Source organism: Peromyscus eremicus, chromosome 2 (genome assembly GCF_949786415.1).
Source record: "Peromyscus eremicus chromosome 2, PerEre_H2_v1, whole genome shotgun sequence".
NCBI lineage: Eukaryota > Metazoa > Chordata > Mammalia > Rodentia > Cricetidae > Peromyscus > Peromyscus eremicus.
The window spans coordinates 37,569,474-37,585,559 of NC_081417.1; the positions used below are offsets into that span (position 1 = coordinate 37,569,474).

Consider the following 16,086-nt stretch of genomic DNA (forward strand, 5'->3'; position numbering starts at 1 on the left):
TTGAAAGTGGGATGTTGGGTGGACTGGTTACAGTGTGTTGCAGTTTTCCATGACTGTGGAATGGGAATGGTGCTGTGGTTATGATTTTTTCCAATAGGCAAATATGAACTTAATTCCCAGAGCAGTTCAGAAGCCCAGTGAGGGAGTTGTGCTCTTCTGAATGAATTAAGGTCACTACCACAAGAGTGGGTTCAGTGTCAAGTGAGTTGGTTTCTCATTTTAAAAACTACATGCAAAAGCAAATTCAATTTCTCTCCCTATCCCTCTACACACACACACACACACACACACACACACACACACACACAGCGCTCACAAACACTCTTCTTCCCTCAAAGCTTTCACCAGATTTTCAGTCCCTTGACTTTGAACTTCCTTATCAATAGATTCTTTTCATTGTAAATCACTTGGTGTGCACTACACACTAAGACAGACACTAAAGTGCTATTTTATTAGATAATATAAGTGTCAAAAGAAGCATTTATATTTAGAGTTGAAAATGAGCCATCAAGAAATTGCACAAATGTTTAGCAGAAGTGGAATACTGTCTCTTATAACCTTTATGAGAATGGGTATTTCTCAGTGAGGATTGTAATAATAACGAGTATTAATATGAAATGATGTGTAAGAAATGTCTGGAAGAACATTAGTTTTTTTTTTTATTATGGACAGAAATGGAGGCAGCAACAGATAAAAAAGTTGAAGATATTGAAAATTTTATTTTACCTCAAGTAAGTTCAAAGTAAGATTTTTTTTGTTGCTGTTATTTGTTTGTTTGCTTTTGAGGCAAGGTCACTCTGTGTAGTCCTGTTTGGCCTGGAAGTCACTATATGCAGAGCAGGATACCTTCCAACTCACAGAGATCTGCCTTCTTCTGTCTCCTGAGTGCTAACATTAAAGCTATACACCACCATGCCCAGGAAAATATGATAGTTCTAAGTGCAATCTGCCACAGGAGAGCTGTTTAAGCTTGATTTAGAATATTATTTTCCACATTTGTTCTAGAAGCCCACTTTTGATGTGCCTTGTAAGTTCTGGGACCCAGAGCTTTCCAATATAATTCAAGTTAAGTGAAGCCTAATTGTTTGAACTTACATTGACAGCCACAGTGGCAATATGCCTTATAGTGCTCAAGTATTCATTACAGTTGAAACTATTCTATGTAATCATAAAAAACATGAAAAGATTGGAACTTCAAGGATAGGGATGACCATCACTACTACTAGCCTCCTAGCTACTTGGGAGGTTAAAGTAGGAAGGTTCTGAGTTTGAGGCTAGCCTGGGCAACTTAAGAAGAGACCTTGTCTCATAACAAAAATGTGTGGGTCATCTGATTCAGTAGCAGAGAACTTGGTAGCATCTCCAAGAGCATGGATTCCATTCCAAATACTGAAAAAATAAACAAACACATAATGGAAATTATACAGATCCACATCATGCTATATTCCCTGGCCTATAACAAATTCTAGCAATCTGTGATGTGCCAAATAGACCAGAGCTGGTACTGTAAGTAAAGTTAAAAGGTCTGTCATACAACTTTTGAAGTACACAGTTCTATTCCTTTTAAAACAAAGAGACTTGGGGAAAATGTCTAAAGAACAGCAGAAAGTCGGAAGAATCTCAGAGTGATTTTCCCTCCTTCAGTTCAGTCCACCGAACGCACCTTCAGTGTCTCCAGCACAGACCTGCACTGTGCTAGGTGCTGGATAGGTGCTGAATATCTTGAGATCAATATGACTCATTGCAGTACAAAAATCTACTATTTACTTCGTTAGATTGTTGGTTAAAATATTCGAATGTTGATAATCACACCACAGAAATCTCTGGACTGACATCAAACAGGACTAACACACCCCAGTTGCTTATTCGGCAAGCTACACTGCCATCTATTTGCTAAATTCAGAACAAGCCTAGAGATGTGAAGAGCTCTGAGATTGGAGGTGATGCTCTTTCAGGGCTTCCCCCACATATTTAAGTGGAAACAGCAACATTTATGTGTTTCTTGAACAAATATGAGAGCATCCAATAAACTAAATGCACATATATTGTGTTATTGGCTTTTGAGACCTGGCCTCAGAGCTGTGGGAAGACAAAGTTTACCAGTCTGTTTGACTGACTGTGAAGAGACATCAGAACTCAGCAGTTTATTTGACATCTGTACCTTATGGATGAGCAAAGTCTTACTATCCACAGATAAATTAACACACTGTGTTTGAACTTCCAATAGACAAGGATGCCCTAGTGAAGATTTCTGTTTTCCCCTTAGATCAACAGATGTATGAAGAAGTCACTGGTCCAAGAAATGGTGAGCATTGTCCCATGTTGTCTAGTAGGAATTCAGTCAGGAGTGGGGTCAGAGGGTTTTCCATGGTGTTGCTGTGCATTGTTGAGTGAGAGTTTGAACTAATTCCATTCTGTTAATAAATCTCCCAGGCAGAATTCTTCAGTGGTTTTACACACACACACACACACACACACACACACACACACACACACACACACATACACACACACACACACACACACACACACACACGAAGCAGAAAGGTATCTTTCACAAATCTAAATTTGAAAGAATTTAGTTAAAAATTATTGTTCCTTAAAAATGAAATAACAGTACTAGCTAGAGTCTATCCATGAGTAGGAGACAGCTTTTAAAGGTTTCTATTAATTAATCTTGATTTTTAATATGCTGAACTTAGGTTGTTTTCCTCTTTTTAAATTGAGAAGCTATTAAAAGATACAGTCAAATGTTTAAATTTTCAGGAACTGAATTTATTAGATATATTTGCAGATTACCTAAAATATAAGAAATTATAAGTGGTCTATTCTGTCTAATCTTAATCAGTCTTGCGAAAGTTTAATGACCTTTTGTTTAATGTGCTTGGACATGCTTAATTCTTACTTGGCCAAAACAAACATAATTTTCAGGCTTTTAAAAGGCATTCAAAATTTCCAAGATGAATTTCTCTGAAGAGAATAATGTTTTCTAGTTATTTAGGGCATTAAGCTGTAAGAGTGCTTAATAAAGTAGAAAAATAGTCTTAAAATGCAAAAGGATGAGAAAGTCGTACATTTTAATAATGCTGTATAAAAAATAAATACCAAATTTCTGCATAGTTTGAATTGTAGTGAGTTCAAAGTTTTTATACAGAAGAATATGTAGTGGTATTTGCTCTGCCCATGACATTGGGCTATAGGGCCTGAAGGAGATGGTGCTTCCTGCCATTGTAGGTAACCTCTTAAAAGGAGAGGGAGAAGGGTCACTTGTCCCTTCTCCCTGCTTCTGCCTGGAAGGACTTTGCTCTGGTCATATCAGAGGACAACTTCCGTTGTCTACTCCGTTCTGTATTCATGAGTGTATCTCCTCAATTTATATCTTAATAAATCCCTATTACCCATTAAATTACTTACATGGATTGATCATAACAAGAATAATCTTTCCTTTTAAAATAAATCATAGACACAGATGACCACCCTGGAACTGCTCTGGATGACAGGGAGCAGAGGAAAAAATGTTTGTCCATGCACAAGCACATACTCCTGGCCTCTAAAAACAGGTTCTAGACTTCTCCACATGAGGGAATTTATGCATAATGTTATAAACATGGTCAAAACCAATGGCTGGGTGATCATAGGTCCAAGTGGTGAATCTATTGATATTGTTTTGGTTACTGGTAATGCTATCAAACAGCCTTCTGATTTTTACATTTATACCCACAGATGTGTGCTGCCCTCAACCTTGGTCAGATAAGCTGCTCATTGCAGTGGAGAATGGTTAATACAAGGGCTCTGAGCTGTTCAAAGTGCTGAGAACAAGCTGAAAACAGTGGTTGGCCATGGAGGGGGTACCAACACCTTCCCACCCAAGGCTCAGGGCTTATCCAAGAGGAGGTGCTGTGAAGACTGTGAGAGCCAGAGGGACAACTAGGAAGTGCTGGCCTCTGGAGTTGACACACCTGTTCCATACAGGAACTCACAGCAGCTACGGTTACCTGCACAACACCTCCTTAGTTGACTGATGTCCATTGGTCTTTTGTCTAGTCTTATATCACTTCAAAAATAAAAGAAACAAACAAAAGGAAGTAATATCGCAAGCATTCATTCTTAGGTATTTATTTTTCTATTTAATATAATCCTACAACAATGTTGATGAGAGATAACATATATAATGCAAAAGAAAAATAATATTCCCAGAAGATTGGAAATTTTTTAAATGAGCGGTGATAAGTAAAGTTCTTGAAGTAGCATAGTGACCAAAGCCATTCTCTCTCTCTCTCTCTCTCTCTCTCTCTCTCTCTCTCTCTCTCTCTCTCTCTCTCTCTCTCTCAATATTTACAGCAGTGGGTCTCTGGCTAGAAGGCCTGACCCCATGAAAGGGTATGTGGCTTCTCCCTAGGCTAGAGATTCCTAGGATGGACAGTTGTGTGGAAGAATAGATTCCAAAGGGATGTGAAGAGATAGATGTCTTAGCAGCAAAAGTGACTGCCTTACCCTGGCTGAAGGAGAAAGATCTAGCATGGCCCCTGGGCAGCTCCCCAGGCCGTTTGATTTGAGGATATAATGGTGCTATTCGACAGGAAGAAGTTGTGGGAAGGGACAACTCCTTCCCCAGAGGAAAGCACAAGAAAGAGAAAGAAATTCAGACTGGAAAAACTACAATGGGAATGGAACCTGCTACAAACACATAGTGTCACTGAAAGTATTCTTGATTTTCCCTTTCCTGGTAGAGACTCAGCCTGATGGGGTTCTGCCCAGCAAGACCCAGTGGAAGGCAATGCAGCCATATTCCTGGAGTGCCTAACAGTGTGTGCTTCCCAGGGCTGCACACCTGTCCTCTCACTAGATTCCTTAGCTGCCAGTTGTCTAGCTGGGATATGTTTGTCTCTTATTTGTGAAAGATGAATTCTGCACGATTACGTCTCAACTTTGTGACCTCCACATGTCTTGACATCATTCGGCACTTATTCTTTCAGGCACGGAACATTTTATATTTCCATCACTGATAAAGTCATCTTTCCAGAAATTTTCTTTCCAGAGATGCCTCACTATCGAAATGTAAATACTATCCTGATAAACATTTTTAAAACATGAGTGGAAATCCAAGAGGAAATGAGGAATTTCCAGAAATTCAGATTTAAGTAAACACAGACATCCGTTTCAAAATTCTTAGGAAACACGGTATTTTTTTTTTTTTTTGAGTTGTGACATCATGGAAACATATTTGCTTACAAATTATCCAGCTTCCTTTTTGCCTAAAAAGGTTTTGTTATTTCTGGATCAAGACTTCCCAAAAGACTGGCCAAAATAACTGGAAGCTAAGATTTTGATCCCACCTCTAATTCAGGAGTTTTTTTTTTGTGAATCCTATTTAAGCTTTATAGTGGAAATGATACAAAAATCACTAGAAAAATACTTTTTAATAGTCTAACCAAATCAAGTCCAAAACTGATTAATACATCCCACTATGGTGGCAAAAAACTTACCAAGCTCCTCTAGAAAGATGACAATATTCAACTTTATCTGGCATGGTGGTGCACAGTTTTAATTTTAGAACTTGAGAGGCAGTGGCAGGAATTTTACATGTTTGAGACCAGCCTAGGCAAAGTAATGAGAACACACACACACACACACACACACACACACACACACACACACACACTAACACCAAACAGGAGTGAACTTATATAAAAAAAAAAACTATATATAAGAAACATGTTACAAGGCTGAGACAGAGTAGTGGGTTACTACATGATGGCTTAATTCTTTGACTTTGCAAAATAAAATTAAAATGGAATTCTTTCTCCTTTATATCAAACATGAAAAGCTGTAATGACCAAGGCATGAGCATCACAAAAGTGAAGATGTCAGACCTTCACTGGTAAGTTGATAGAGTGGATACAATAACAGATTCCAGATTTGGATCATCTTTGGGGTGGCATTCCAATCTAGCTTTACTATTTATGAACTGAGGAAATCAAGACAAATCATCACATGCCACACAATTCCAGCTCTTCTTTGTAAATCGTATTAGAATATCATTGGTAAAAAGGGGTGATTTTATAACAAAAATTAAAATTCAGTAAATGTTGTGCCATTATTCTCTAGAGTATATTAAAATGTAAAGAAAATCTCAAATTAATAAGGAATGCAGTAATAACTTGGACAATAGAAGTTTCCAAAAAGCATGTGTTGAAAGCTCATGTTTCCAACCCATGTCGCTGCTGGGGAGTGATGGGGCATGGGAAGGCTGGGCTGAGTTAAACAGAGTAACACAAACAAAATTTATTTGGAAACATGACGAGTTTTTTGCCTGAAAGAACTCAAGTTTGGTTGAGGAATTCAGAAGAAAACTGCAAAGAACTACAAGGCTCGTGTTTATCTAATATTGGAAAGGAAAGTAAGTAAAAAAAAAAAAAAAGAGAAAAATATGTCTTCTGTATAATTAAACTTTTATAATATTAAGTACCAAATGAAATGTTTTTTGAAAATACTTGCAACAAATGTGAACTGGAGCAATTTTTATTGTAATATAATGAATGCTGGCAAAGTCACTGGGAGAAAAAAATCCCAAAAAAGAACCAGTGAAACAAAACAAAAGTATTGAAAATCCACAGTCTAATAAACATACGTAAAAATATTGATTAATATGGTCAGCATGGTGATCTTGCAAGCCTCAGGACCTGGTCTAAATTCCCATAAAGGAGAAAGAAAAGAATTAACGCCACAAAGTTATTCTCTGAGCTCTACACGCCTGCTATGGCACAAATGCCCACTACACATATCATACACAAACATAATAAATATGTTTTTGAAAAGGATCAGCCAAAGGCCTCAGTGGGTTATGGTGCTTGTCATCAAATACACCAGCCTGAGCTCAATCCCAGAAACCGACGTGGTAGAAAGAAAAAAAAAATCACACGCGTTGTCCATTGCCCATCACACAAGCTCCATAGCTCACACACACATAAACACAGTAAATAAACAATTAAATATAAAGACTTTTTAAAGTAGTCATTAGCAATCAAAGAAATGTAGTTAAGTAAGAAACCCAGCTAAAAGTTTAAAACATTACATTTTATAGTTATAGACAGAACAGAATAATTTTATTTTTATTTTCACTTATATACGATATAAGAATGCTTAATCCTGGTAAGCAATCCTGATGCTTGGCAAACAAGCCAAATGGACCTTTTAATTGAACAGATGAAGAATTTTAAAGTACCACAGGGTTTGACCTTTTAAAGTATTTAGCCTGCATGAAGCTTTCAGAGACTATCTAAAATTTATATGCAGTGTTTCCTCTGAAGAATTACCTCAAGAATAAAATCCCAAGCAATCTAAATCAACATTTGCAGCTCTTTTCACATCAAAACAAACAGAGAAAATTAATATTTGTGTAACACACCAAGGGACTTAGAATTGGCTATTTGCCAGGAAGTGAGATACAAATAATTACTCACAGGGTTGGTAAGCTGAGTTTTTAGTAACGTCCTCAGGTCCTGATCATAGCTGCTGATCACATTGATAGCCTGGGGCAACCTGATGGGAATATCCAACCTAAAAGCCTGACATTTGTTCAAGTATGACAATATTATCTTCTTGTTTCACACTAAAGTTGAAATCTTACACTTTCCAAGATGAACAATAAGAAGACATTAACACACTGTAATACACGGCTACACTAACATGCAAACTTTACAACTAGCTGTATACAATTCTGTGAGAATACGCTTATCCTTCTATTTAAAATGAAGAAAATAAGGGGCTGGAGAAAAGGCTCAGTGATTACAGCCTTGAGCTGCTCTCTCAGAGGACCTGGGTTCAATTTACAGCAGCTCATGGCATGCTCACGACTGTCTGTAACTCTAATGCTTCTTCTGGTCTGTCTCCAAGGGCACTAGAAACACAGTTGGTGCACTGATATACATGCAATCAAAACACTCATTCATGAGAATTTTTTAAAAATTCAGTAATTTTAAAATCCTATACAAATAACAAAAGGTCAGTATATAGAAAGGATATTTTTTCAGTTTATTTGAATAAGCACATTTCTGAGACTCCAGTTATGTGTGTGAGAATCTTATATAATAAGAAAAAAAGGTTTGGTCTAAATGAATGTAGTTGGAAGATGAAGTCTACAAACGTGTAAGTTTCTGTAGGAAAGCACTCTGTATCTGCTATTTTAGAGGATCAATGTAGTTTTCTTATTTGGAAAAAAAAAGACAAGAATGTAAGGGAAATCCTGTTATCAGGAACCTAACACTTTTCTCCCTCTATTAAAGGAGTCAATAGTAATGTGTTTCATGGAGCACACCGGTACAAGTTATAATCAAAGACACCAGACTTTATTTCTCAACACAAACATCATCCACATCACTTTCCTCCTGTTCAATCCAGTTATATACAAATCCAATAAAATTTGCAGGGGCTAAAAATGACTTCAAAATATTGAAAATGTCAAAAAATATTTTCCCGTTTGCTTATCATCTTTGCAAAAATCAATGGCCCATGATAGGATCCCTGGACAAGCAGAGCATGATGTCCCATATCTTATTGGGTATCATCCACTCAGGAAGATCAATTGTATTTGTTTATACTGTGCACATTCTCCTGCCACATTCCCTTAAAATGCAAGGGCAAAATTTAACTAATCTCAGTAAGTAATGTCATACTTTGGCTGAGATGCAATAAAAGGATGTAGAAACATTTAATTACTTTCCAAAGCTGCAATTAATGTTTAAACATTTATTGTACTATACTTCATCCATTAGGCCACTTTTTTTCTATGTGAATATGACATTTAGAAGTTACATTTTTCAAAACTCATAGAAGTTTTAAAAGATAATATTTGCATAGGTTCGATCCAGTCCTACTGTTTTAGAAATCAACATCCCTGAAATGCCTAAAGGAAAAATCCCACCAGATCCCAAAACTTGGTCAGATGAACTTGCCTGCTGTAGGACCCCGGCTCTAGCAGCTTTACTGGCATCCTGGATCTGTAAGTTATAAAAACCTAGTAAAATTCCACACAGAAAAGGAAGGAAATGATAACAACCTTGAGAGCTGAACAAAACAGGTGTTCATCACTGTTCTTTAGAGAAAATTCATTGCTACAATCACCTGGCAGCAATTTGTCAACATATTGTTTCATGGCACAAAATCCACCATAATATAAGACGTTTACCTGGTGAGATGGTAATGAACATGATTCCTTTTATTTTTCATTTTGCAAGAGTATAAGTCAGATAAAATACGCTTAGATTTAAGTTCATAAATGCTGATTATCTGTTTTACACACACACACAATCTAGTGCAAGAAAAACATTACAACTTGCTCACCAAGCTATTCAAACTTTACAGCAATTTACATGGAATTATATACCCTATAAAATATGTAAAACAATTTACTTAGCATAATAATATATTTCAGTGTGGAAAAGAATTTGCAAGATGTCTTGAAATATCAGCTTGTAGACATGATAAAGCAGAGAAAATTTTTATGGAGTAGATTTGTTGGGGATGGGCAAAAAACACATTAGTAAGAAACAAGGGAGAAAACAGAGAGAGAAAAATCCATGGTTAAGTAAATAGTTTAATGGTCATTCAAATATATTGAAAATATATGAGCTATTATGTTGCTTTCAAGTTATCACCTTTTCATTTTAGTTGTTCAAATGTGTACATGTATGACTTACAAGAGAAGGAATAAGAATCTGGGAGGTGGGTAGAAATAAAAGAAGAATGAGTCTCGCAAGCAGTGGTGAGCACATACTACTTGGCCTGAAAATAATAGCCAAGCAACTGGAGAATAGACATAACAGTATGTCATCAACCTGCAGATTATAAAGGCCACATGATTACAGCAGATTACAGATCTCCTCCAGTCTTAGCAATCAGTGTTCATTGTGTGTAATGGAATTTGTCTTTTAATTCCCCAAAGCATGTGGGATTTAATATAAGAAGATTCTATTCTGCTTATTAACATTAAGACATGAAAAAGAAACACAGCAGAGACTTTGTGCTGACCTATGCACTGAATTTGAGGAATAAGTTTTAAATAAAGAAAACCCAATTCATCAAATTCTTCCCAGGATAAAGAACCCATTTAGGAACAATGTCCTTGCTGTCAAAACTCTCTGAGGCGGTCAGCCAATTGTTTGTCTTACAGATGCTATCATCACAAACGCTTCTTTATCTTCAAGCCTTTGAATTATCCAAAATTTAAAAAAAAATCTACTATATTTAGACCTTACCAAATCCATGCAGTTTAAAGTCCTCATGCATGGGATTGTTGGAAAATGAACCAAAAATGTGAGTTTCTGAATTCAGACAGGTCCAAATCTCAGTACTGAGTAGAGGTCAAAAATATCAGCCAGGAACAAAAGCCGAAGCCATCTACTTTACAATACAGGATCAAATAAAGCAGGTGCTTTATTTATTAATTCATCAGACACAGTAACCCACAGACTTAGAACTAACCAAACTTGACATCTAATTGAGTGGAGTAGGCCTTTTTCTGAGATAATTCCAGAATCTCCAGAACCTTTAGCATCAGGATAAGGGTGGCCCTGGGAACATGAGGTATGTGCTGTTTTTCTCCTCACTGTCAGCATCTTCCTTTGTGTGCTGACACTCTGATCTCTCAGACCTCTTCAATGTAGAAGACCTAAGCAAACCTAATCTATAAAGCCCTGAACTCATATGATCCCTTCTTTCATATAAAGCCACCTCGTAGACTCCAATCCCTCAACTCCATCTTTTCACTGTGTGTTTAATCTCATGATACAATCTGTCCTTTGAGATTAGCCAATGAGGATTGCCCAGTTAGTGTGTGCTTTATATTGCATGTAGTTATTGAACAAGGACTTAGGATTCAAAGAATTTTCACATTGAGAAATTTGAGTTGCCTTGTGCTCTATCTTTTTGACTCAGGATTCATCTTAAAATGTTGTGAGACCTCAGTTTGCTCAGTTAAAAGTAAATGCAACTAACTCTCAAGATGGTTATCAAGTTGAAAGTGAAGTCCAGGAATGTCGATGCCACGTGAGAAATGCTTCATGAAATAGCAGTGTTGTACTCATCTTTACTATTGTTAATACGACTCTAACTCTAGCCAATTTTGCATATTTCCCTCAGTAAATAATACTCCTGAAGGAAAATTATAACTTCTAGTTACTCCTGGACATTTCAGGAAACCTCAATAGAAGTCCTTCTCTTATTTTTTCTTCTATTTTCAGTAAGCTGTGATAACCAGTTAAAGTCTTATGGGAGTCACTAAATAAAATTCACAAAGGAAAAAGTCAAAAAATACAAAGGAAAAAGTTGATAAAATATCTTTCCTAATTATCTTTTCATCTTTTCTCTGTGTCCAGGTTTTTAATTAATATCCTGAAAACAAAATAAAGAAAACTTCAGATTAAGAGCGCTGTAGGAATTGTGACATTTGGAAAATCTTTATGTAAATCTTCAGCAATTGTTGATCTAAAGCATCTGTCTATTACACTCATGAAGCTAAGCCACAGTGGTCAATACCTGCTGCTTGGGATTTTTCTTTTGAAGACTTTTTTTCTTTTTGTTCACCCGTTTTTAATAAAGGGATTTACCTGACAAATCCAGTTTTAATCTGCATGGATTATGTGTATGCTAAAAAGCTTTCTAGAACATAGCCAAAGAAGAGAAATTTTTCAGAAAAACAATCTGCTTTGAGTGGTGAAAAAAATCTAAATCTAAGCATTGCCTTTCCAACACTAAAATATTCAAGAAGTATTGGAAGCACAGATTCAGCCATGGGGAGAAAATGTCTAAAAGGCTGAGTCCACTTATTAATGGGCATCACTCAAGAGTAGGAGGGGGGCTAGTGAACACAGACAGTGGATGTGGGAATGAAATAACTTTACTATTTGTGATGTATTCATAATTTGTAGAAAAGCACTGAAAATTTGCTTTGACATGTTTTATATTTGTTACAATAATAAAAAGAAATGTTATTTTGCTTCAATTCCCTATTAGCATTTGGGAAAAGTTACAAGCCTCTCTTCGGTTTACAGAAAATAATGTCCAAAAATACTATAAATGCATACTTTAGGCAATTTACATGTAAAATATGATCATCTTAAAATAATTAACTTTTTAAATCTGCATTTTCTTCATACTGAAAACAGCTATCACCTAGAAATGTCATGTTTATAATGTCATGTTTATCTATATATTGTGTGAATTGGTACCCATTGCCAAAAGAGATTTAAATGGTTTAACTGCTGTTAAACAGAATCGAACAAGTTTGAAGAATTAAAAATCTATTGAGTGAATGAAAACAAAATTGATGTACAACAAAATTTTTCATTAGAAAAGCATTGTTTGATCATTGTGGAAAGAAGGTAAAAATCTCTAAAAGCTAATATGAAGTCACTTGCAAATAATTTGATTAAACAAAGCTAATTAATTTTTTCCACTAGGATATTAGAAGTTCTAAAGTAAGCCAAACACTGTAGACAGAGATTAATTTGATAAGGTCATTAAAAGAAAAAAGAATCTGGTAGTATCCTTTCTAATTAAAAAATGTTTTTTTGTTTTGATCAGACAGATCTCATGTAGCCCAGACTGGCCTCCAACTTGCTGTGCACCCTGAACTTTTGTTCCTCCCATCTCCACTGCCTAAGTGGTAGATTTACAGGCATGGGCCACTATTTCTACTCCTTTTAGAAACATAAACTTAGCTAGATTTCACAGATGATAACATGAACCTTTGAGAAAATCATGATTGAGAAGTTATTACAATTCGAATGACAATCCAGCCTTACTATCATGCCATTATAGGTATGCACTTACATTTATATAGAAGAAAATGTCCTTTCAAATAAAAGTTGATGCACTCTTGATTAATAATCAAAAAATGTTATTTGTCTCAAATACAGGTCTCATTGTCCTCTCTGATGTGACAACATTATTTGAAGTGCTGAATTTGCTTACACTTTGACTCAGAGTTTACAGAAGACTCAGCAAGTAAGGATGCTTCGGAGAAATTGTTGAAGGTATATATTTGAAACTACATAATGTAAGAATTGGTTGAAAGTATAGATTGTATGTTGGCTGAATAATTTGTCTTAGATGGAACATGCTGACAGATTTCGTCTTAGATTAAACTGTTACCTTGGCATTGCCTAGAGTCACCTGAAAAAGGGATCTCCATTGACAGATTGCCCAGATCAGACTGGCTTGTGGGCATGTCTGTGAGTGATTGTCTTGACTGCTGTTGATGTAAGAGGGTCTGGCCCACTGTGAGTGGCATCATTCTCTGGGCAGGCAGTCCTGGGCTGTGTAAGAAAGCTAGCTAAACTTGGACCAGTAAGCCAGCAAACAGCATCTCTTCATGATTTTTACTTCAAGATTCTTCCTGAGTTCCTGCCCTGACTTCCCTCAGTTATGGACCATGATCTAGGGGCATAAGCCAAATAAGCCCTTTCCTCCTCTAAGTTGTTCTGGTCAGAGTATTTTAGCAACAGAAAGGAAACTGAAATAGCTACAAATATCTGAGTACCAGTTAGAAGGAACACATGTTGGCTTTAAGCTGTCGAAGTAGAACAGGAGTAGTAGCTAGAAAGCAGTTGTGAGGTACACAAGAAATATTTAATAGAAATATACTGTTCCAAAGTTCATGACTAAGCTTCTCTGGGCATGTTTTCTCACCCATGTGTATCCATACTCAGGACAAGAGAGGAAACAGCAGCTGGGAATGCAGAGGTAAGGGAAGGAAACAACCAACTACTATAAAAAATTAATAGGGCTCTTACTGTTTCTAGGGCTCTAGCATATTTAACTCATTGCTGAGGCATTATTTCAGAGTTATGCAATTAATATGAAAGACATGTATTATGGGCCTACTACACGCAGATACTCAGTTAAGAAAAGAGAAGTAGAAAAACAAAAATTTCTGGACTTTTATTTTCCATATCTGGGATGATATGGATAATAAACAAAGAAGTAGGTTGTATATCAGGATACAGGGACAAGTAATGTATAAGAGGAAACACAGAAATGTAAAATTTTAACAAAGATCAGGAAATCTACAGTGAGAAAGCAGTATTTTAGAAAAGAGGCACTAATGTCTTTAGTATTTTTAGAATTAATTTTTTATGACATCCAGTAGAAAAGATGGCAAACGTAATGGAATACTGTATAATCTGAATGCTGTTTCACCACAGTGGCATGGGTTATACTGGATGCCCCACAATTTGTTTGGCTATCTCAAAATGTGTTTGTAAATGGGGTCCTGAAAGAGCTCATTCTCCGAAATAAAGTTACTAAGGCAGTTTAAACCCAGCATCAGTGGTGATTCTTATGATTCATCTTGGACAAAAGGAGGAACTGGGATACACCAGCAATAAAAAGAGAAGAAAATGTGATGGTATGGGCAAAAGACAGACATCTCCAAGGCTTCGGTAGAAATTAACTTTATCTCAGCCTTCTACCTCCAATCCAGGAGGAAAAATACTTCTATTGTTTAAACCATTTGATCTGTGGTACCTCATTATGGGAACCTAGGCAAATGCACAGAGAATTTGCAATCACCATATGAACACTGTCTAAATATAAATGATTGCATTAGCCTGAGTGTTAGAGCAATTCAAAACCATTTAAAGACTTTTATATTTAGAATTTATATAGAGATGTTTGGTTTTCCTGTATTTATTCTTTTAACCTTGATTTTCACTAAAAGTCAGAAATTGAATCCCATCACACCCTGGTAAAGAGTTAACAAAAATAACAAAGACTTCACACCTGATAATAGCATGCACTAAGGAACACGTAAGCGTTCAAGATTCGGAAAGCATTTCCTTTTCTGCTAGCATGCAAACAGTTCAATTTATTAAGTTTGACCAAGTTTGACATGGCAACTCATAAGTTCTTAGAATGTGCCTATGCACTAATAATGCCTAATCTCACAGGAACTAACTACTGCCTCGGTTATATCTTCCACAGGAATTAACTACTGCCTTAATCAAGTTTCCCAAAACTGCCCAAAGAGCTTAACACAGCTTTGCTGTATATTTAGTAAAGGGGGCACCTACAGCTGTAATAACTCTGCCACTGTATAGAGAACATTGAATGTATTTAAAGTATACTTTATAAAACAGAATACTTATTGCTGTTCTTTGTGGATGCTATCTTAGTTATTTCTCTCCCCCCCTCTGTGTTATGAATTTAACAAAAACAAATAATATACTTACAAGTTCTGTTGATTTTGATGTTTTCTCAAAATCTTCACCTTCCTCCATGAGAGTTTCTTCAGTTCCAGGTAAAGAATCTATTTTAATTTTTAAAAATAGAAGTTACACATTGCCTATGCATGAAATATATATATATATATATATATATATATATATATATATATATATATATATATTGTGGTAAGAGGAAATCAACAGAATCAAACTACTTATTCAAAGAATCATGACGTTTCTGAGTAGATTTTGAATGTCATTTATTCAGCTTATAGATAAATATGCAAAAGAAGATATTTCTAATTCAGAAGTGTATAATAAAATTTAAAAAGTACAAGAGATAGTTACTTTGTTTTTACATATAAAGCAATACTTTAGACTGGAGAGACAGGACAATAGTTTAGAATGTGTACTCCATATGATCTCACAGAGACTATGGCAGCAGGCACAGGGCCTGCACAGGTCTAAGCCAGAGGGGTCCCAGTGCTGAGAGAAGTGGTCACAGGCCCACATCCTTAACTTCTAAGCTAACTCCAATTGATAACTTCTTGCAGAGGAAATATCAGTTTTCCCTGACAGAGTTTCAAGGGTTACACAAACCACACCGAAGGGTAGGCCTTAGGCCCAGCAGTAGATGGCCAATAAAAGGAACTCAATGCATTTTTGCAGGGTTTGTTTGTTTTATACTGCTTTGTCTGAGCATTTATTTTTTTATCCTCATGGGTACTTTACTTATGTATTATAATTTCTGATTTTTATGTTTTTATGGGATTTTTGTGTGTTTGTCTATGTCTATATGTGTTTCTTGTACTCTTTCTTTGGCCCTTTTCTCTCTGTTTGTCTTGTCCTATTCAGTTCAGGC

General features: G+C 36.1%; 1 protein-coding gene across 6 annotated transcripts in view; it reads right to left on the minus strand.

Annotated features, from left to right (window-relative positions):
* LOC131903434 (uncharacterized protein C8orf34 homolog) overlaps positions 1 to 16,086 on the minus strand; it is a 137,543-nt gene that overhangs the window by 60,757 nt on the left and 60,700 nt on the right. For 4 of the 6 annotated variants that reach the window (XM_059254005.1, XM_059254003.1, XM_059254006.1 and 1 more), the window contains exons 3-4: positions 15,231 to 15,307; positions 8,955 to 8,999 (exon numbers count right to left, since the gene is read on the minus strand). In XM_059254005.1, coding sequence (XP_059109988.1) covers positions 8,955 to 8,999; positions 15,231 to 15,307 — 122 coding nt within the window. The remainder of the gene's footprint in view (positions 1 to 8,954; positions 9,000 to 15,230; positions 15,308 to 16,086) is intronic. The other 2 variants (XM_059254008.1, XM_059254007.1) reach the window with 1 other exon arrangement.